The sequence below is a fragment of the Gorilla gorilla genome, chromosome 6 (assembly GCF_029281585.2).
Source record: "Gorilla gorilla gorilla isolate KB3781 chromosome 6, NHGRI_mGorGor1-v2.1_pri, whole genome shotgun sequence".
Classification (NCBI taxonomy): domain Eukaryota; kingdom Metazoa; phylum Chordata; class Mammalia; order Primates; family Hominidae; genus Gorilla; species Gorilla gorilla.
The window spans coordinates 164,587,216-164,606,506 of record NC_073230.2 but is presented as its reverse complement, the minus strand read 5'-3'; the positions used below and the strand labels follow the sequence as shown (position 1 = coordinate 164,606,506).

Below are 19,291 nucleotides of genomic sequence, written 5' to 3'. Positions count from 1 at the left end.
CCAGACTGGGCTACAAAGTGAACCCTGTCTCAGAAAAAAAAGCGGGGATGGGCGGTTACCTTTTTGGCAATGTCAGATGCTATTGGACAGAAGAGAGAGCTCAGCTGGGCAGATATGTGGCTTGCCACTGCTCTAATAGAACTTGAGAGTTTAAATATTTAAATAATTTTTTTAACTTTTAAGCTTTAAGATCCCAAAAGCTGCTCACTGACTGTTAACAATATTGCTTTTTTGAAACAGAGGTTTGACAAATAGCAGGTCTCATGAAGCGCACAGTGTCACTTTTCCTGTTTTGTTTTGCACACAAGTGGCACTTTTCTCTTTCCCTCTAATTACACAACTTAAATTCTGACAAACACGTCAGCCACATGGGAAAGACTGCTAACTGCTTACCTAGCACAAATTCTCACTTATTCCTTAACAATAGAGCCCTCATTTTATTCAGGACAACACTGCCCAGCTAAAAACTACATATTCCAACTTATAAGGAGGGTGACATTTGGCTAGACTCTGGCCAACAGGAGCAGTTGTCAGCTGGGGAATGGGTGGGGGGAGCTCCCGGGGGATACCTCAGCTGGCCTGCACCTTCTGCCCTTGCCTCTCCTCTTCTTTCGGCCTGGAATACAGACAAATGCATCAGGTGATGGGTAGATGGAAAAACACAGGAGTCCCTATCAGAGCTGATATACACCAAAAAGAAGCTTTTTCATTTTTATGCAAAAAATGCAACAGTCATTGTTAACTAAGTTTTCTGTTAAACGCAGCCTCATTCACAGCCTGACTCAGCCAAATGTCACAGCTGATATTGTATTGTAGCTGATAGAAATACTGCTCCAATAAACTGGCACACAAGTCACTTTTCCTCTATGAGATAAAGAAACTCAGGTTTTACAGAGTTAAAAGTGAATTAACTAAGGTTACATCACCAATGAATGACAACTAAGATGACAAGAACCCACATTTTCACACTCTTGGTTTATTAAGTGCTTTATCCATCATAGTGCATTGCTTCTGCTAAGACAAATCTATCTCCAAGAAATGCCATATAAATCGTGGTTCCAAAATCTGACATTCATAAGAAGTTCTACTGATGTGATCATTTCTTTATTAACTTCTATCATTTCATGGGAATAACGGTACTACATTACCAATTCCCTCTACCAAATATAGATTTTAAAACTGTTATGAGTTGTGAATACCTCACTTAACAGAACTTTTAGTACTAACGTAATTCTACCTTTTGAAAGAAAAGATGACTTTAATCCTCTCAAATAAGTGCTCTGTTTTGCTTTTCTTTATATCCCTTTAAAAATCCAAGGTAAGAAATTATTATTCTCTCATATAATTCTCATACAAATTATACTTTCACTTTTCTGCATCTCTTGTTAATTACATGATTTTTATCTATATTAATCCTATTCAAGAAGAACTGATAACTCAGGTTACAAAAAAAAAAAAGATGAAAAACTTTGCATAAATTGCTTAGCACAAAGTTAATCGTATAAAGCCAAGAATAAAAAGGCACTAACAGCTATTATGTGACTTATCAGCTTCCCTAAAAGGGTCAGTCCGTATATTTTAATAAGACTAATTAAATACCTTAACAATGTCATTGAAACTTCATGAATCTTTCAATAAATTACAACCAATCTCTACAACATGTTTTCTTTATTAATCCCACTTGAAATACAAAGAACGATATAAGAAACCAACTGACACTTAAGAACACCTCTCAGTTAATTCTGATTAAATGGGTTGAATGCAAAGAATAAAGGTCACTAGTGACCCCTGACGTAATTAAAATTACAGCCCTCTATCACAATATGTTAATCCTCTTATTTCAGTATTCTCCATAGATTTTTTTTTTCTTTCAGGTTATGCCTTGTTTAAATACCTATATTCACCTTCCTAGAGGGTACTTCGATATTTATAGATGCATTCTAAACATTTTGAAGAAGGATATACCTAGTGCCAAGTACTAGGTTTCATTCAGGGGTAAAAAAACACCACATGAATTTAAATACATTAGGATAATGTTAATGGTTCAAGCAGTGAAACAAGAGCACCCACTACAAACTACAAAACTTTTCTTTGGTACAAAATGGTGTTTTGATGAACCTCCTGAAGACTACTTACATTATTTCCTGAAATGAAAAACTCTTTATTTCTGCACCCTCACCCCTCCCATGCCCCTCCTGAAACAACTCCTCCTAATGACTGGCCCTGCTATAGCAAACTTCCTCACTTTAGTACTTAATGAGGGTCACAATTTTATGTAGTTACAATTCAACTTACCAGATTCCATGTTTTTTTCTCAGTTTATGGAAGTTCAATTTCATATTTAAGGAGAAAGCACAACATAAAAACTAAGAGAACTGGCCTCCAGTCCTCCCTCCTGCGCCCAGTTGTGTGAACTTAAGCAATTTGATCTTTCCAAAAGTCAGCTTGCCAATCTCTAAAACAAAAAATAATAATTTTTTACTTTTGCTCCACAGGCTGAACACACTGTGGAATATAGTGATCACTCAATTTTTTTTTTATTCATTACTGATTTTCAACCATATATGCTCTATGAACACTGTATTTCCTCATTCAAAAAAAAAAAAAACAACTAAAAAAGGAAAGCTGTAGTATCAGCAGCTACGTCAACTGAAAAGCATACAGTCTGTCTTAAATGTCATCTGTGAATACACTATCATCCACAATCCACTCCTAGGCATTTACTGACAACTTATGTTCACAAAAAAAAAAATCTACACACACACATACACACACACACACACACAAAACCTGTACACAAATGTTTACAGCAACTCTAATCACAACATCCGAAGACTGGAAATAACCCAACTGCCTATCAGGTGAATGGATACACAAACTGTGCTATATCCATATACTGGAACACTACTCAGCAATAGAAAAGACAAACTACTGACTGGTGCAGCAAATGGATGAAGCTCAAACACGTTATACTACAGGAAAGCAGCCAGGCTCCAAATGAAACAAGCTCTATGATTCCATTTACATAACACAATTATAGGAACAGACACATTCAGTGGTTGCCAGGGGCCGGTAGGGAAAGAGGTTAACCACAAGGGGCAGGAGAGTCCCTGGATGATTATATAACTGTAGGCACTAGGCAAAACTCACACACCTGTACGCTCAAAGGACTCAATTTTTAAAGTGAAAAATTCTCATCTTTTGGAAGAATTACTTTTTGGTTTTTGGTTTTGTTTCGTTCTTACTTGACACGGAGTCTCGCTCCATCGCCCAGGCTGGAGAGCAGTGGCACGATCTCAGCTCACTGCAACCTCCGCCTCCTGGGTTCAAGCGATTCTCCTGCCTCAGCTTCCCAAATAGCTGGGACTACAGGCGCCCGCCACCACGCCCAACTAATTTTGTATGTTTAGTAGAGATGAGGTTTCACCATGTTGCCCAGGCTGGTCTCGAACTCCTGACTTCAAGTGAGCCACCCACCTCAGCCTCCCAAAGTGCTGGGAGCACTGGCCAGAAGAATTGCTTTTGATACTTTATAATAAAACAGGACTTCTCTCCAAGTGTGCCTTAAAAATGCACCTAAACAGAACCACAGGTCTTCAACAACTCCTGGGAAATTAAATATTAAAAGAAAAAAAAAGCAGTGTTTTGTAGGACACATCACTAAAAACAGGTAACTAAGATTTCCCTGCACAGAGGAGCTCCAAGACTTTAAACTGTGTTCAACATTTCACAGGCTAAATTATTCAGTTGCAGACGGGCAAACTACACTGAGGTTTAAGTCTCTCTATATAGCACTCTATATCCGAAGAGAATTTAAAAGGTGTCCCAGTCAATGTAACAGATTTACTCAGGCAATAAACAAAAAACAGCCCTCCCTTGGTATGCATAGGAGATTGCTTCCAGGCCCCCGCACATACACGTTGTACAAGGGACAACTGTAGTTTATCACATACTTTATAAAGCAGTTTTTACAAAGTAGCTCAACAGCTCCAACAGAAGAAACAAGAAACCAATTTTATGTGATTTCAAGGAGTACCCCTGGCCTTTGACTAATTAGCATGGACTTTAACCCAGCCCTATCTCTATCCAACACATGCAACGCATGCTGACCAAGCAGCACATTAAAGGGTTACTGAATCTGATAAACCACCTTCTTTAATAGCTGTTACCATAGTGTTTAGCTGCTCTTGTTACTGCCGCAGATGGGAATTCATTGATATGATTAAATTTGATGGTATGATAATGTATGGTAATCACGATTAATCAGAAACCCACTAGCAAGTGGAGGATGTTGGGTATTATGTCACGTGCATTTTAAACTGCATTCTCTCCTTGCAAGCCTGACAATGTTTGACAGCTGGAAGGGTCTCCTACTATATTCGCCTGCTACTACTTATAGATCTGATCAGAGAAAATGCCCATCATTCCTTCCATAGCTTAAGTGCTACTAATTATAAGGCATTGCAGGCATGTTGTAAAAACAGTAGGTGTTCAAAAGCAAGACGTTCTTTCCTGGATGGAATAAAGTCTGGATTCTCATCTGCAAGGGCTGTAATAGAAAGAAATGTGATTTGATGCAGCAGTCTCATCAAACATGATTTGCATGAAATGGCCTATAAGACACATCCAGGAAACATCATTCACTGCCACCTGATACCATGTGCCCAAATGTGGCCCAAACTATAAGATGTGTGATGTTCTGTAACTACAGAGTAAACACAAATGCGAACCTCATTTGCCAGGTCTAAGTAAGTAAGAACACCATTGTTAAGAAGATGCATTTAAACTTAAAAGTATAGTTTATTTTAAATTTAAACAAAAGGCACTAAGAAATTATTCAGCAGCCAAACTACCTGGTATTTAACGGCTAACTGAAATATCACTATTTGCCCGACACACCAATGTAAAATCAAAGGACTGAATAGTTTTTAAAATTTTAAAACTTATTTTAAAATACTCTAGGTCAGGAATCTTTAAAATGATTTTTTCATAAGCTTAAAATTTAGCTCAGCACTTTTTCATAAGCTTAAAAACAGCAACTGCACAGAAAAACTAGATTCACAAAAGTCTCAAAACAACACGTTAAAATATTCCAACAGTTGACATTTTATGTTACTTTTTTTAAGTGGGCAAACTTTAAAAACAAAAAACTCTCTGAGGACAAATACATGACTAGAAAATATACTTTATGGATAAGATAAGGACTTATAGCTTTATATTAGTGACAAAAACACCATGTATAGCCTTTGCAGAAAGAGAAACCAATTAGATTAATTTAATTGTAAAACAGAGAACATCTGAAATGGGAAACATAATTTAAAGTGTAGAAACTTACTTTCAGAAAGGTAACTAGCCTTCCACCCCACTACTTCCTTATTTAAGAGACAAAACACAACAGTGTCTCATGAAATAGCATTCAGCATTCATGACATGAACAAAAATGTGTTCATTAAATGGACTAGTGGATGGTTAAGAGGCCAGACCGGAAGACTGGACAGAGCAAAGTGCCCAAATGTAACAGGGTCATCAGTCACACAGGACGTTAAGCTCTGAGGGTATGTTACTTCCTGTGCTCATCAGCCCATGTAAGTATTCATAACTTATGTAACGGAAATATGTTTTACAATCAGAAGAAAAAAGTTTCAGAATTCAGAACTAACGTGCATATCTGTAACTAAAATTAAGTACATAAATCTAATTTTTAAATGGAAGCCTAAATTACAAAGCACTTTACAGAATTCCTTAAATGAGGGACTAGGGAAGGACATGCATCCTAGTGCAAAGACTAACATAACGAAGAGCAAAAGCAATTTTCTCCAAAATGATCAAAAACAAGGATCCTTTTCTTAAGACACTTATTTTGACATTCAGTTATTTGTTTTAAAAATCATTTCTTAAATTCTCCAAATAATGCTAATTAACAAGAAATAAAAATATTAGTCTAACTACAAGCAAAGCCTAGAATACCAAATTTTGGCCTCAGATTTGGATTTTTAAGAATAATTTTAAAGAATAATTTAAAATAATTTTACACACTATGAAAAATGGTATTTCACATTTGGATGCCTCAATTTCTGTAATTTTTAATTAAAAAAACTAGACGTATTATAACTCAGCAAAATTTCTGGACATACTAGTTCTAAACTAAGCATAAATAGCAAATGTATCATAGAGCCTTTAAAATTTGGAAATCTAGTGGTACTTTTGCGTATTGTCTGCCTTTTTTTTTTTTTAACTCTTTTAGTCAATTGGGTATGAAGCTGCATTCTTGTATAGTTAAATGCATGTGATATAATTCTACTATACAAATTCACATACGTTCTTGAATACAAGAAGTAAAAAATATAAAAATTAAAAAGCACACCCCCCCTTTACATTACTTATTCTATGTAGGGCTCCTAATAAGCAGTAAGGTCACTCTATATTAAGTTTCTGGGTATGTCTATTTGACAACTATGTGCTCCCTCCCGCCTCTCTGCACAGGGCCTGTGGCTAAGTGCACCACCGAGCACAGGATGACTGTGACTCTGGCACGGGTGTTTAGCCACAGACATTCACCAGATATCACACAAATAGGAGTAAACACACAACTATGACTGATGTGAGGAAGCTGCATATGCACTACGAGCACAGCTTTGGATAGAATGTTACCTATCCTAGGAGCAATGAGAATTCCTTTAAAGGTACTTAAGCTGGGGAAAGGAGAGATTACAATGAACCTTGATTTGCTCAATTGCAAATTTCATAACAACTGGCACACAGATTTCTGAATTCAAATCTATTTTTGCGTACTAAGAAGCACACTGACTCAAACAGACCACCTGCTAAATTTGAAGTTCAATGTTCCATCACTTTGTATGTGCGTGTGTGTAGTCAGTTTCTAAAGCAAAATTCGGTTTGACAAATATTGATTGAACCCCAAATACAGAAAACCACCAGGATAGAAACTGAGGGGCATACGGCCATCCATAAGAACCAAGACAGAGCCTGCAGCACCTCCAGCCACCAATAAGAAATCTCCAGAGGGCTTTGCTAAGCCACAGCAATGTTGTCTTCACTATTCTTAAATTTTACTCAAATGAAAATTAGCTTCAAGGACATAAGTTAGGTTTCATTTAACGATGCTTGGTTCATTTGATAGCTTAGAGACAGCACTACGCAGAGCACTTGCCATAAAGTAGATCCTCATTAAATGTTCACAAAATTACATTTACATTCACAGGAACCAAGTTTAATCTCGTAGTAGAAAAAAGAAAAAAATAACTTTACTCAACGAAGATCTGGCTTACAAGTAAAACAACGAGAGACAGCCTAGAGTTTATTTTCCTTCCCAGCAAGACTGGTGGGCTTTTTAAAAACACAATACCGCTACTGTATTTTAAAAAATACACATTTCATGATTTTCTCTAAGGGAAAATGATTAGAGAAATAAGTAGTGCACTGCACGCGCTATACCCCAAGTTCACTGTAACGTCAGCACTTGGGACTTAAAGGAAGATAAGTGTTAAATCATGGTAAATACCTGGGCTGAAGAGAACACTTCTTAAGCTATATGCACATACACAGCTCATTTCTAGCCCAACTATTTCTGATCATCCACACATACTTCCCATCTCAAAAACAAAAATTGAACATTACACCTCGCAGAAACTGTTCAAAACTGCCTTGAAACATATTTACCATGCTTAGAGTACTATATAACTGAAACGCAAGTTCAATTTCTCACAAAAATGTTCTTTTATTATCCTCTTCTAATAGCGGCAAAGTATTCTAAGGTTTTATTCCTAGCATCAGATACAATTATACTTGCACAACTGAAAAATGAAATAAAAATTGCAATTGACTATTCTAAGTTTATATTAGTAAACGTTTTTACAAAAATATAAATTACATTGCTTTAGGTTTATATCTTAACTGCAAATGCTTTTCACATCAAATTTTATCCTTGTAGTACAAAATGTGAAAACACATCCAAAAATGATTTTAACACAGATATAATCACAGTCCTGAAAAAGCAAAAAGTATTTGTCAGTGCTTTACAATAACTAGCAGACAAACTACTCCACAGAAGAAATGTATTCAATGACTAAAATCATACATGTCAGCCTTGGGCAATGGATCTAATAAAACTTGACTTTTTAGACAACTGCTTCAAATAGATACCCAATAAATATCACCTAATGTTTTAAAAACAACTAATTTTTAGAACTTGGTAAATAACTTATAGAAACACATTAGCTAAACATAAAGAAATCAGGAAGAACCAGCTTTAGAAACCATGTCATAATTCATAACTACAAGTCAAAGAAATTTCTATAAAATACTCTGAACCTTAAATCCAATGTTATTTTTGAATAATCACCTGATTATACATTCACATCCTTCATTTAACCTTTCTGCTAAATGCCATATATAAATGTTATCTACTGAAGTACCAAAGATAAACAGTTAAATAAGCCATTTAGATACTTCCTGAAAATCAGACTATTTAACCTAAATAAGACTACCTCTGTTTTACATATAAATGACATTAAAATTTTATGGTCAGTACATTTTTTCCCCTACACTGTTTAAAAAAAAAAAAATGTACTCTCTAGTTTAGTAAAACCATGAACAAACTACACACTGAACCAAAAATTCAAATAAAATAAAGTGCATATATTTAAACAAATATAACTAGTTAATGGGCTTGTTTCTTCTACCTAAAACATGTTAGAAGAATGGATAAAATTACTGAAGATACAGCAAAGTGTGCATTTCTGTGTGTGTATAAGTGAATGACAGTGTGTATGTGAAAGAGAGAGAGAGAGAATATATGCTTTCTTTTAAAGGTATTTTCAAGTGAAAACCTTCATTTTAAAATATAAAATGAGTGGCTCATTAAGACCCTAGAGGTTCTTTTAAAATACAAGAGATCTCTCATTTTCATTTCCTAGAATTTCACACACAATACACACGCACAAACACACGTGCCTGTGCGTGCATGCACACACACACCCCCCACCTCTCTAATAAAGCAAGGCCCTTTCTCACTAACATAAGGCAATAATAAAATCAGTATTCATATTCTTTAAGACGAACGGCATTCCACTGATGATCCTGATTCAACAATTTTACAGTTAAACAAAATTAATTCTACTCTCAAAAATCCATTGACCGTAAGCTTTTAACAAACATTTTCTATTGCAGAGATTATTGTCAATATTTGCAGATCCTTAAAATTATATTTGGCTGGAACCTCTTGCACTTGCTATATTAATATTTCTTAGTAAATGTATGCTCATCCCTATCAAAGGAGAAGGAGCAGCTGCTACTCACTGGGAATCTCTGGGGTCCCACGGCAGGTCTCGGCTGGCTCGGAACTGGTAGCAAGGGCACTGCAAGAAAAACCCCTTGTGTTAGAGACACACTTTACTCAACACTCAAACCCCTGTAAGACAAGATATGAAGTTTAATATAAAATATATACTATGTGTACCAGACATATAATACATTGTGCTTACACTTAAGCTAAGCATTTAGTATTTTTAACAATTCCATAAAAGAAAAGGCAAAAGCAGAAGTTTCCTTTTCAGTACACAGCAGTGCAAGCAGAAGTTTAAATCTCGATAGTTGACTATTATTTGGAATTAAAATATTTTGCAACAAAAGAAGATAGTATTCCTCTAAAATAAAAAACCTAGTTTGTTTCTCCTATCCCTATACAGATAATCCAGGTTATCAAATCCCAGTTATATTTTCCTATGCCACTCATATACACATTTAAATCTCAGTCCTCATGAATCATGAAAGAGAGAAGGGAGGAAGGGAAGTGAGGCAGGCAGAGAAAGGAAAACAGCACATCCCAGGAATTGGAGAAAATGCTCACAAACTGTTAAAAATTTTCCACTAAACAATCTCCTATGCCAAGGCTTTTAGTTTACTTTGGTTTATAAACAAGCAGGATTTCCATCAATCCACCAGAACAAGGAATCAAATCATTTTTAAAAAGACATCTCATAATAGAGAAGAAGCTAGATGTAAGTTTCATACCTTGAGGCTAAACCAGATGTGTTTAAGCTCTTTGAAACTCACCATGCACTATACTGATCTTGATTTTCAAAGAAACTCACAATCTAAGTGCAGCTACGTCTTACAGCAAAATGTGCTGGCAGATACACCTAGGAAGCTCTCAGATTGTCAGGTACTGTGGGGCTGAACTGTTTGCAACTCCCTCCCCCCGCCCCCACACCCAACCCCAAATGTATACGTTGAAGCCCCAACCCCCCGTACCTCAGAATGTAACTGGATTCCACTGATTAGGTCTTTAAAAGAGGTAATTGAGGTCAAATGAGGTCTAGGCCCTAACCCAACCCTGGTGTCCTTCTAAGAAAGGGAAATTTAGACATAGACAGTACACACAGAGGGAGGACCACGTGAGGACACAAGGAGAAGGTGGCCAACGACAAGGCAAGGAGAGAGGCCTCAGAAGGAAGCTGCCCTGCCCACACCTCGAACTTGGACTTCCAGCCTCCGGAACTGCGAGAAAATAAGTTTCTGTTGTTTAACTCACCCTATTTGCGGTGCTTATTACAGCAGCCCCAGTAAACTCATACACATCAGGTGGAATTGACAACGAAGCATATTTTTTAATTTAAGAAGTTTCTGCTAAATGTGAAATACAGGTGATACCTCTTAAAAGTCCATCAGAATCACTATAAAAACAGGGTGCTATGATAAACTTTTTTTTTTTTACTATGATTACTCAAGGAATTCCATACATTAAGCCTTATAATTGACATCACACTTCCCACACTTCAATTTCAAGTGATAGCATACATGGCCTGTGTCACTGCTTGATCAAATGCAAAGCGTGACTGAAACAAAACTTACTTTTATAAAATGTAAAAATGGCAGAAGTTCATCCCTTCCTTGACAGACTAATGAGTCCAAATTTCAAAATTAGAGTGGGTCAGTTTGCAAGACTTTATATAAAATAGAATCCAGCTCGCCCCTCAATTCTACACAGCTGATGTTAATTCCATATCTAAAGTGAAACACTAGACTGCAGAAAGTGGAGAAAGAAAAAACCAAGAATATCTCTGACCTCAGAAGATTATAATGAAGGTGACAAAGAAAAACACTACATATTAAATGTAAAGACGTGATTTTTATAATCAAGTTAACAAATATAAGACACCCAGATCTTCACTAACTCGATCATAGGTACCACTTAGAAACCTGGAATTTAAATGCCAATATCTACCAAAACATTCCAACACGATAAAAGGATAAAACATTAAGCCTCTTTAACCAGGAAAATGAGAGCAAGAAGGCGAGGTGGGATTTCTAGAAAGCAATCTGATTATAATAAATGGATTTCTTACACAGAAGCCTCTGATGAGCTGGTAATTTGCACAAAGTACCAGCCTTTTCCCTATTTTTAAAAAAAAAAAAAAAAAACAGCAGAAAAGGAAAAACAGCTGACAAGAAGGGTTGCTGCGTGCGGACAGTCCAGTCCCCATGGGAACAGTGCAGACACCTGGCCCACCCAAGAGATGCCACCTCAGTGGGAATACCCAGGCATGTGTCTGCAGGCTCTCCCTGCCAGGCCCTGGCTGCCTGACTACTGCATGGAAGAATTTAAAAGGTGTGATGTTAGAGACCAGAATAGCTGAAGCTTCAACCTGAATATTTGAAGTTTAATATTTATAACTTGTCCCATGTATTTAATGGACTGTTTTCAATTCATTATAATTATAATACTAAAAATCTGGAAACAAGTTAAATTTCCATCAAAATTGTTTTTAAATAAATTATAACGGAACACTCTTCATCCTCAGAAAGTTTGTGCCATCAGAAGAAGATGTATATATATTGCTAGCTTTTTTAAAAAGCACCTTTCATCTGTGTAAGGCTCTGAGAATCAAAGGTTTAATCTGTGTATCTTTTACCTACAGGAGACATGTTGATATTCAGTCTCTCTCAAGAGGAACTGTGCATTTCTATTTAAGCTCATTCATCTATTACAGAATAAACAACTGCTTCGAAAGTGTTGCCTATCTACCTAGCAAGAACACTTTGTCCTTCTCTCCTGTGTCAGTGTACCTCTGAAGGTCAAAGGTAAATGACAGATAAGGGACATGCGGCACTAAAGCTCCTGGTTTCATAGTGAGAAAAAGCTAGCTGGTTCTGAGTTTAAAAACTTTTGTCAGAAAGCTGACCTTGGAGTAGTTGCTAAATCACACGTGCGCTTTGGGGTGCAAGGCCTGCATTCTACACTTGCCAGGCTGTTGACTTTTGCAGGGGACACCATTTTCATACATAGAGGATATCTTGGGGCTTCCTGATAGCTTTACCACCCTATATTTCTAAGACTATTTTAGTGAAGCTAAAGAAAATCTGTACATATTACCAGCTGCCAGTTTTCCACGGCATTTTACAAGGAAATGCACAAGAATAACAGATGCTAGCATAAGCAAAATTATTCCAAAAATTAGACTGACAGCGGTTCCAAGTTTAGGACAACCACTATGGGGAAGATGCAAAGGATTACTTGAAAGAAAGCCACCCTTCCCCATTCAAGTATGCATGTGTTCATGTCTCCATTCATTCAACGGCTACTGCAGGAGACATAGGCACCACACCAATCAGCGACGCTCAGGGCCACCTAAGAGGATGTGTGGAAGAGCGACGCTAACCAGCGTGGGAAAAACTTTGGGGGAACACAGGGACATGCGATGGGGTCAGGAGGGGTTAGGAGTTAATTGTACTTTAAAACCTTATGCTTCTCTGCCATGCCCAGTGGCCTGGTGGTGACCCGCAGACACTGTCAAGAGGCACCCCCCTCCCTTACACTCTGGGCCAGCCTGTCACCATCACAGTCCCCTGCTCCATGGCCACAGGACAACTTCATAATACTTCTGACCCACGTATGGGAGGGTCCCAGGCTCTAGGCCACTGGCCAATCCCCTGCACTTGAACTACTACCTTAGGCTACTCTCCACTTCTGAAACTTCTCTCCCACACCCTTAGGAATCCCAAATTCCCCACCCATCAGCAGCATCCACCACACCCTTGAGTTCCTTCACCTTCTCGCTCTAATGGCACCTCTGAGTGGCAGCTGTTCTCCCACAGCTTCTTGCCAAAGGTCTGGAGGTAGAAGGGCTCCTTCTTGATCTAACTGCTGCTTCCAGACCCAGCTTTCATCTCATGCCACCAGCTGACATGCCCCAGCACCACACTGCCCCTCTCATTTTTCAGGGAGTTCAGCTCCAGTCTGAATAAACACAAAGATGGCCCTTGCCGTGCCCTGCCTCAGATCCGTGCCACCTCTGCCTCCAGTCCTGGTGACCATTCCACCCTTCCATCTCACTCCCTCTAGGATCCTGATTCAAACAATCGTTCAACTCTACAAAGATCTCCAATGACCTCCTTTTCACCATCTCAGCCTCCTCCCTGGTGTCCTCTTCTCCCTGGCATCTACCTTATGATCCACAGCCCATCGTTATCAGCACTGCCTTCCCTTTACTACTTTGTGAAAACCATTACCCTCATAAACCCAACTGCCTGCCTATTCCACACCTAGTATGCGCAGATGAGCACAGCTGGACAGAGACACACAACCATGCTGACTGCCCTCACCTCAAATCCACACCCCTCAAGGGCTCAGCAGCCCCATCCATCCCTGCTCACATCCACTCTTCCAAAGCACGAGTGGATGCTCCATAGCTCCTCTCCTCAGACCTTCAACACGCCCTCCTACCTCCCAACTCTAGCTCCCTGCTACCCACCAAGGAAACTGAGGCCACCAAGGAAGAACTGACACAAGACTCCTCCACCTGCCCATCCATCTGAGCTCAGGCCTCACCATCTGCCCCAGCTGTGGAGGACTCCCTGCTCCTCCCTCTCAGCAAGCCCACCTCTGGCACGTGGTCCTGGACAAGACAAGTTTTTCCTCTCATCTGCATCAATGATGTTTTTCCTTCTTAACTAGCTCTTTTCTGTAAGTGCAATGAATAAAAAACTTAGAATAAAAAACTTTCTCTCAAGCCCACTTGGCTCCCACCAATTATCATCCAACTTCTGTTTTAGCAAAACACAGTCAAAGTCTGTCAATACAGTAGCCTCAAGTCCATGCCCCATCTCGGCCAGGCTTGTGCCTCCTTCTCACCAGCCCCGCCCCAAGTGCAGGCCACACCCACTGACCCATTGGCAGCAGCCCTGCCAGCCCGTGGCCACCTGCTTCCTTCCTCATCGACCGTCATCCTCCCTCCTAGCTCCTTTGCCAGGCTCTCCTCCTGCCCCCATTCCCACGTCGAGTGCCGGGGTCCCAGTCCTTGGTCTCCCTGACGGGTTCTCCTCCTGCCCCACCCCCTCCTGTGTCAAGTGCCCTAGGTCCCAGTCCTTGGTCTCCCCACACACAGACTCCCTCCTCCAGGGCTCTCATTTGAGGGCAGGGTCTAAATCCACCTATTCACCAACAACCTCCTGACCTGTACTTTGAGCCCAAACCCCTATACTGAATTCTCATCCAACTGCCTACTAGACCCCTCCACTCACATGGCTAGTTGACATCTCAAATTTAATGCACCCAAAACAGAACTTTTGATCTCCCCACCTCAGGTGACGGCAACCAGACCAGCCCTCTAAATGCTCTGGTCACCTGGGCATCACTCTTACCTCCTCTCTCCCTCTCACACTCATCCAATCCACCAGCAAATCCCATCGGCCCCATCTTCCTACTTCATCCAGCCCTGAGCTCTCTGCACTCTCCCTGCTACCACACTGGCTTGCACCAGGATCATCTGTCACCTCCTAGCTAGACACCAGCTTCCACCCTTGCCACCCGACAGTCTCCTCTCAACACGGCAGCAAGAGGAACCTTCTAAAACATACACAAGGTCACGTCATTCCTCTGCTCAAACCCCTCTAATCCCTGCCCATTTCACTCCCTGCCAAAGTCCTGAGAATGGCTGGATGGCCCCACGGCCCCACGGTACCCAGGTTCTGCATTTCTTCTCTGCTTTGATCACTCCACAAAGTCAGGCTGGTCTCCTTTTGGCTACTCAAACACACAAGGCAGGGTCTCTCCTGGAGGAAGCCCCCTCATACTTGCTGATCACTCTGCCTGCAATCTTCTTCCCTGAACAGCCACATTGCTAACTTACAGATATCCCTCAACTCTTTCCTGCTCAGTGAAGTTCACCCTGATCACCCCATTTAAGATACAACCCATCCCTTCCCCGCATCCTGCTCAATTTCTCACTGCATTTTCATCTTCTAACATGCCACATAAAATACTTATGTTTACTGCTAATAAACAATAATAAGACTGTCTGATAGCAATATCATGGTTGAAGAAAGCTTTGTCTGGTTTGTTCATCAATATAACTCAAATGCCAAAAATATAGTAGCTCAATAAATGTGTGTGTTCACAGGTACATGAAGTTAAAGCTTCGTATAAACTGCTCGAAAACCGTTTCCTAGCTTAAGGAACATGTTTCAGTAATAATCAGATCTGTATTTATTTGATTACAACAACTAAAAGATGGATGTGTCCCCTCTCCACCAGCTGACACTGGAATTGAAGGGGGGCATGCTACCTGGAACCAAAGAGGGACACTCACCACTGCAAACATCTTCACCGGGAGACTTACAAAGTGTCACGGTTCAGACATTCCAATAGCGGTCTCTAGTGTATTCTTTGCATTCCGACTGTACTCTCAGCACTTTCCACTCAATTATACAATAAGAGATACACATTTTTAAAGAAATATACTTGACCCATCAAACTAAAATCTAAATGAATGGGGAAGAGCCAAGGAAAACTCAATCTTACAAATTTGAATGTGAAAACTATTTTGCCACAGAGACGGCTTCAGTGCAATAAACTAATAAATGCCTTCAGATGCACAGTAATCTATAACATAATAGATGCTCCTCAACATAGGATGGGGTTACATCCCAATAAGGCTATCGTTAGTGGAAAAGACCCTTAGTCAAAATGCATTTAATATGCCCAACCAATGAAACATCATAGCTTAGCCTCACCTACCTTCAGCTCAGAACACTCACATCATTGCACAGTTGGCAAAATCATCAGGGCTGGGAACTGCAGCTCCTCCTGCCCAGCTTCAAGGGAGTTTTGGGATGCATGTTGCTACCCCAGGAGAGATCAAATCTCAACATTCGAACTATGATTTCTTCTGAACGCATACTGCTTTCACACACTCACGAAGTCAAAAACGCATCCATGGAAAAATCCTAAGTCAAACCATTGGAAGCTGGGGCCATCTATGCTTTACAATAGTAAAAGGAAACACAGACCTTGAACAGGCGTGACCACCGTCCCTTTGAAGTGCGGGTTGATGTGTATGTTCTTGGGCTGCTGTGGAGTCACAGGTGGCGGGGTCATCATCATCCTTGGGGTCTCTAGCTGGGGAGGCATGTGCATTCCCTGAGGCGGGGATGGGTGGTGCGGGTGCTGCACCGGAAGCAGCGGCTGCAGCGGCTGCGGCTGGAACAGGCTTCTGATCGGCTGCTGCTGAGGCGGCGGTGGCGGTGGAGGGGGAGCCTGGGGCTGTGGAGGAGGAATTAACCTTGGAGAATGAGTCTACAAATCACAAAAAAAAAAACAAAAGTTCACCGAAATCAACATTTAAAAGAACGCTGATGTGTTACAAATTTACACTGATTGCATTTTTTAAGTTACAATGTAAGATGTCTGTAGTAACAACTTGTATCAAAACAGCAGGATAAAGAAGCTTCTTACTTCTTCACAATGAGGGCTACAGTCTCACAACTGAGTCAATCCCCAGGCAAGAGGGAAAACAGCCCCAAAGCACTCAGTGTGAATTTTGAAAAAAAAAAAAAATTCAGTTCAGGGAACTGAACTGCCCACACTGAGCAAAGCCCTGTGCCAGGGACAGAAGAGCAGCTGCCACAGCCCTCCCTGTAGCAGCCCTGCATCCCCCTCCAGGAACTCTGGTAAGCAAGGCAGGAGATGTGCACCAGTTACCCTGCTCCAGAACTGAGGCCTGAGAACAGGACAGGGCTACAAAGAGCCTCCAGGAGAGGCTGGGAGGGAGCTTCTCTGAGAGGGTGACACCTGAACTTGGTGATGAAGAAGAGAGAGGTGCAAGGCAGAGTGAGGGACAGATACCCAGAAAAAAGCAGAAGCAGCACAGACCCACCTGCTTAGTAAAACCAGGAGACCAGGGAAGAAGGCAGGAAAGAAGGTAAGAAAATTACACACTCATGATCAGAGATCTCAATTCGAGGGTGGTTATTTTATCAAACAGTCACTAGAGAGGAAGAAATCAACAACTGCAACAGCTGCTGTGGACTAAATCTTCCCCACATTTTAAGTTCCTACTACACGATCAGTAGAGAAAGTCAGCTGACCTAGCTCCCCACAATCCTATAAAATAGCTCCTACTTATTGACCTCCTTTTACAAGATCAAGTAGCTGGAAAGCAGAAAAGCTGGAACTGGAATTCAGGCCATCTGATTCCACAGGTTTTGCTTTTAATCACTAACCAAACTGACGACACAGCTCATTAGCAGTAGACCACTACTTATTCAGTTGTCTAATTTAACAAGCATTTTCCCTGAGATGATGCCAAATTACGGAGGGCTTCTGAATTCCAAGTAAATGATCCATTACTATCCCACAGAGACAACACGTATAATAAGGGATCACGAATGATCTCTTTGGTAGGAAAATGATCATTCACAGCAGTGTGAGATGAACGAGGGTAAAGAAGACGGAAGGAGACCATCTAATAGGCAATGGCAAGAGATGAATCAAAGGAAAAGCCATAGTCTGACAAAGAGCAAGAAGACATCTCAGAGGAACAACGAGTAGAATTCTAAAACTAATCTGTGAATGGCTTTGGCCCACCTATCCTTCCTCACGGAAGACGTTTCAAAAGATTCTGGTACCAGCTCACATCCACTAGCACACATGCTCCCAGAATGCAGTATGTTCCCCCTCCTTAACTCACCACATCTGTGCACGTTTGCCTGTGAGAGTGGGGATCTTGTCTATCTTACTCACCATTGTATCCCACAGACAGCACACTAACAGACACAGGGACACCCAGGTTAAATTTTAATTGAACTGAGAGTGACCACAATGCATGGTCATTAATTCAAGACCACAGAGTTCTGAGGGAAAGATCATGTTTGTTCAATTAAACAAGTGACATTCAGGGCCTGTGAAACATGTGTCTGGAGAGGTACAGGGACAGTTGGGAGACGGAGAAAATGGAGCTGGGAAGGTTAGGCTAGAGACTAAGACTCACTGAGAAACAGTAGGTGACAGCAAGAGGAACGGTGCTGGGGAGACCACTGAGGAAAAGGAGGACTAGAACAAAACCTGAAGAAAAATGCAGTTAAAGAAAAGGCATTTCAAAACTGTTCAAAGAGATTTTCAATGCTCAATACCAAAAACCAGGAAGTATTTAAGGGGATGCCAATGTTAATTAGCTTTTTATAATCCATCCACAACATATACATACTGTAACAGTGCACTGTACCTCATAAACATATGCAATATATTTATGCATATATTATGTTTAATTTGAAAATAAAAAGGAAGTTTAATAAAAGTTTAATTTGAAAATAAAAACGAAGGTCAAAAGGGAGAAAGAAGAAACCATTCTAGAAGATAAGAGAGTACATCCAAAATCTCATAAGCCCAAAAAAGAGCTGCTCAAGACAAAGAGACCGTGTGATGCCCAAGGCCCCAGAGTGCGGTCCAACAGGACAAGGGGTCAGGTGGCATCTCTGAGGGCACCATTCAGGACAGGGAACAGAACGGAATCCAGGCAGCAAAGAGCCAACCAAGGAGAAAGTGGGTACAAGCAGAGACATGAGCCACAAATATTCTTTCCAAAACTTTGGGAGTCAAGGCTCAAAGAGACAAAATAGCTCTGGGATGGGGAGTGAATAGGATGGAGAAAGCTTATGATGTAACAGAACACAGTTGGAGCAGAGGATACCACAGTCCTGATCTCATCACTGATTAGCAAAGATGAGACTATTGCTTACAAAGCTGTGTCAGTCTTAGGGCGGCTGTCTAGTTTACTCCTAGTACACAGTAGGCTCTAACAGTCCAAATCAGTCACATTACAATCCAGAGATACAATGTCACCATCAGGATTGAGGACAACTGAATGTCCGTGACATTTCTAAAAGCATTCACGCCATCTCAGTTCATCCTCTCTAAGGAGGCAGGTGAGAGATACGTGCTCTTCCCTTCTTTGTGGGTAAGAAAACAGAGTTCAACAACTTTTCCAGGATCAGA

The 19,291-nt window shown here is 40.4% G+C and overlaps 1 protein-coding gene across 7 annotated transcripts in view; it reads right to left on the bottom strand.

Moving 5' to 3' along the window:
- RBM33 (RNA binding motif protein 33) overlaps positions 1–19,291 on the bottom strand; it is a 135,308-nt gene that overhangs the window by 53,592 nt on the left and 62,425 nt on the right. For 4 of the 7 annotated variants that reach the window (XM_055347518.2, XM_019031286.4, XM_019031285.4 and 1 more), the window contains 2 exons: positions 16,309–16,594; positions 9,319–9,377 (listed from right to left, as the gene is read on the bottom strand). In XM_055347518.2, the coding sequence (XP_055203493.1) occupies positions 9,319–9,377; positions 16,309–16,594 (345 nt within the window). The remainder of the gene's footprint in view (positions 1–9,318; positions 9,378–16,308; positions 16,595–19,291) is intronic. The other 3 variants (XM_019031288.4, XM_055347515.2, XM_019031287.4) reach the window with 1 other exon arrangement.